Source organism: Octopus bimaculoides, chromosome 25 (genome assembly GCF_001194135.2).
Source record: "Octopus bimaculoides isolate UCB-OBI-ISO-001 chromosome 25, ASM119413v2, whole genome shotgun sequence".
NCBI lineage: Eukaryota > Metazoa > Mollusca > Cephalopoda > Octopoda > Octopodidae > Octopus > Octopus bimaculoides.
Window position 1 is genome coordinate 27306077 of NC_069005.1, and position 1315 is coordinate 27307391.

The 1315-nt window shown below is 39.8% G+C and overlaps 1 protein-coding gene across 1 annotated transcript in view; it reads left to right on the forward strand.

The window, feature by feature from the left end:
* Nucleotides 1–1315, forward strand: part of LOC106882217 (heat shock protein HSP 90-beta) — a 4714-nt gene that overhangs the window by 593 nt on the left and 2806 nt on the right. Inside the window, exon 2 of the mRNA XM_014932814.2 lies at nucleotides 853–1313. Within this exon, the coding sequence (XP_014788300.1) occupies nucleotides 853–1313 (461 nt within the window). The remainder of the gene's footprint in view (nucleotides 1–852; nucleotides 1314–1315) is intronic.

Here is a 1315-nt window from a genome sequence, read left to right on the forward strand (position 1 = left end):
TGATTTTACGGGTGTTCCGATTTGGTCCAAAAAAACTAATTTCTAAGCTATCCAGGACACTCCTATCTTAGTGGGTCTCAAATGATTTCTTTGAATTTTAAATTAAGGTTCTTTTATGGTTACTGCTTTCCCTCCAAATATTTGCAGTTAGATCGATCATTCGTTGATATCGATGGTATGAGCATAAAAGTTAAAAACATTAACCTTAAAACTAATAAATCTAATCTATTGCAATAGATTACAGCAATTAAGGTCGTACGACTTTAAGGAGGGGGTGGGGTGGGGCTCAATAGATCCCCCCCTCCCCTACTACCCCGCCGCACCGTAGTTTCGAGAACGTAGGTAGGGTGGGGCGGAATCTTGTCCCGCAGAACTTTCTCTGTTCAGTCTCATTCATCGAAGACAATATTGTCTCTGGATTGACACAGTATGTAGTTTTCGAATTCATACGGGTTTGTATACACATATATATATATATATGTGTGTGTGTGTGTGTGTATATATACCATTTTTTAAATATGTGATGAAAATATTTTTTTGAGGTTCCGTGTATGTACTTAGGATATTTGGCATTCGTTAAAGAGTGTCGGTGTGTGTATAAATGAGAAACACTGCACACGTAGGAGGGATAGAGATGGCAGTTAATGGGTGGGTTGGGTTGACTGGGATGGTGATTAGTGTTGTAACATGGTAGTTATCGATCATGTTAGTCGTTTCGGTCCAGTGTTATGTGAAACAATTTACACTTGTTGCATGTTGAGAGAATTAGCACCCACCCCCTCCTCTTAATGCTACAATGCATGGACTGTTTCTCTTTATCTTTTACACTCATTGTAAATTCATTTATTGCAGATGTCAACTGAAACTAATGATGGAGAAGTATTTGCCTTCCAAGCTGAAATTGCTCAGTTGATGAGCTTGATCATCAACACTTTCTATTCCAACAAAGAAATCTTTCTCAGGGAGTTGATTTCTAACTCTTCTGATGCTCTTGACAAGATCAGATACGAGTCTTTGACTGACCCGTCCAAACTAGACAGTGGCAAGGACTTATACATCAAGATCATCCCCAACAAGGAGGATAACACATTGACCATTATTGACACTGGTATCGGCATGACCAAGGCTGATATGGTCAACAACCTGGGTACCATTGCTAAGTCTGGTACTAAAGCTTTCATGGAAGCTCTGCAGTCTGGTGCTGATATTTCCATGATTGGTCAGTTTGGTGTCGGTTTCTATTCTGCTTACTTGGTTGCCGACAAAGTGATTGTTGAATCTAAACATAATGATGACGAGCAGCACACCTGGGAGT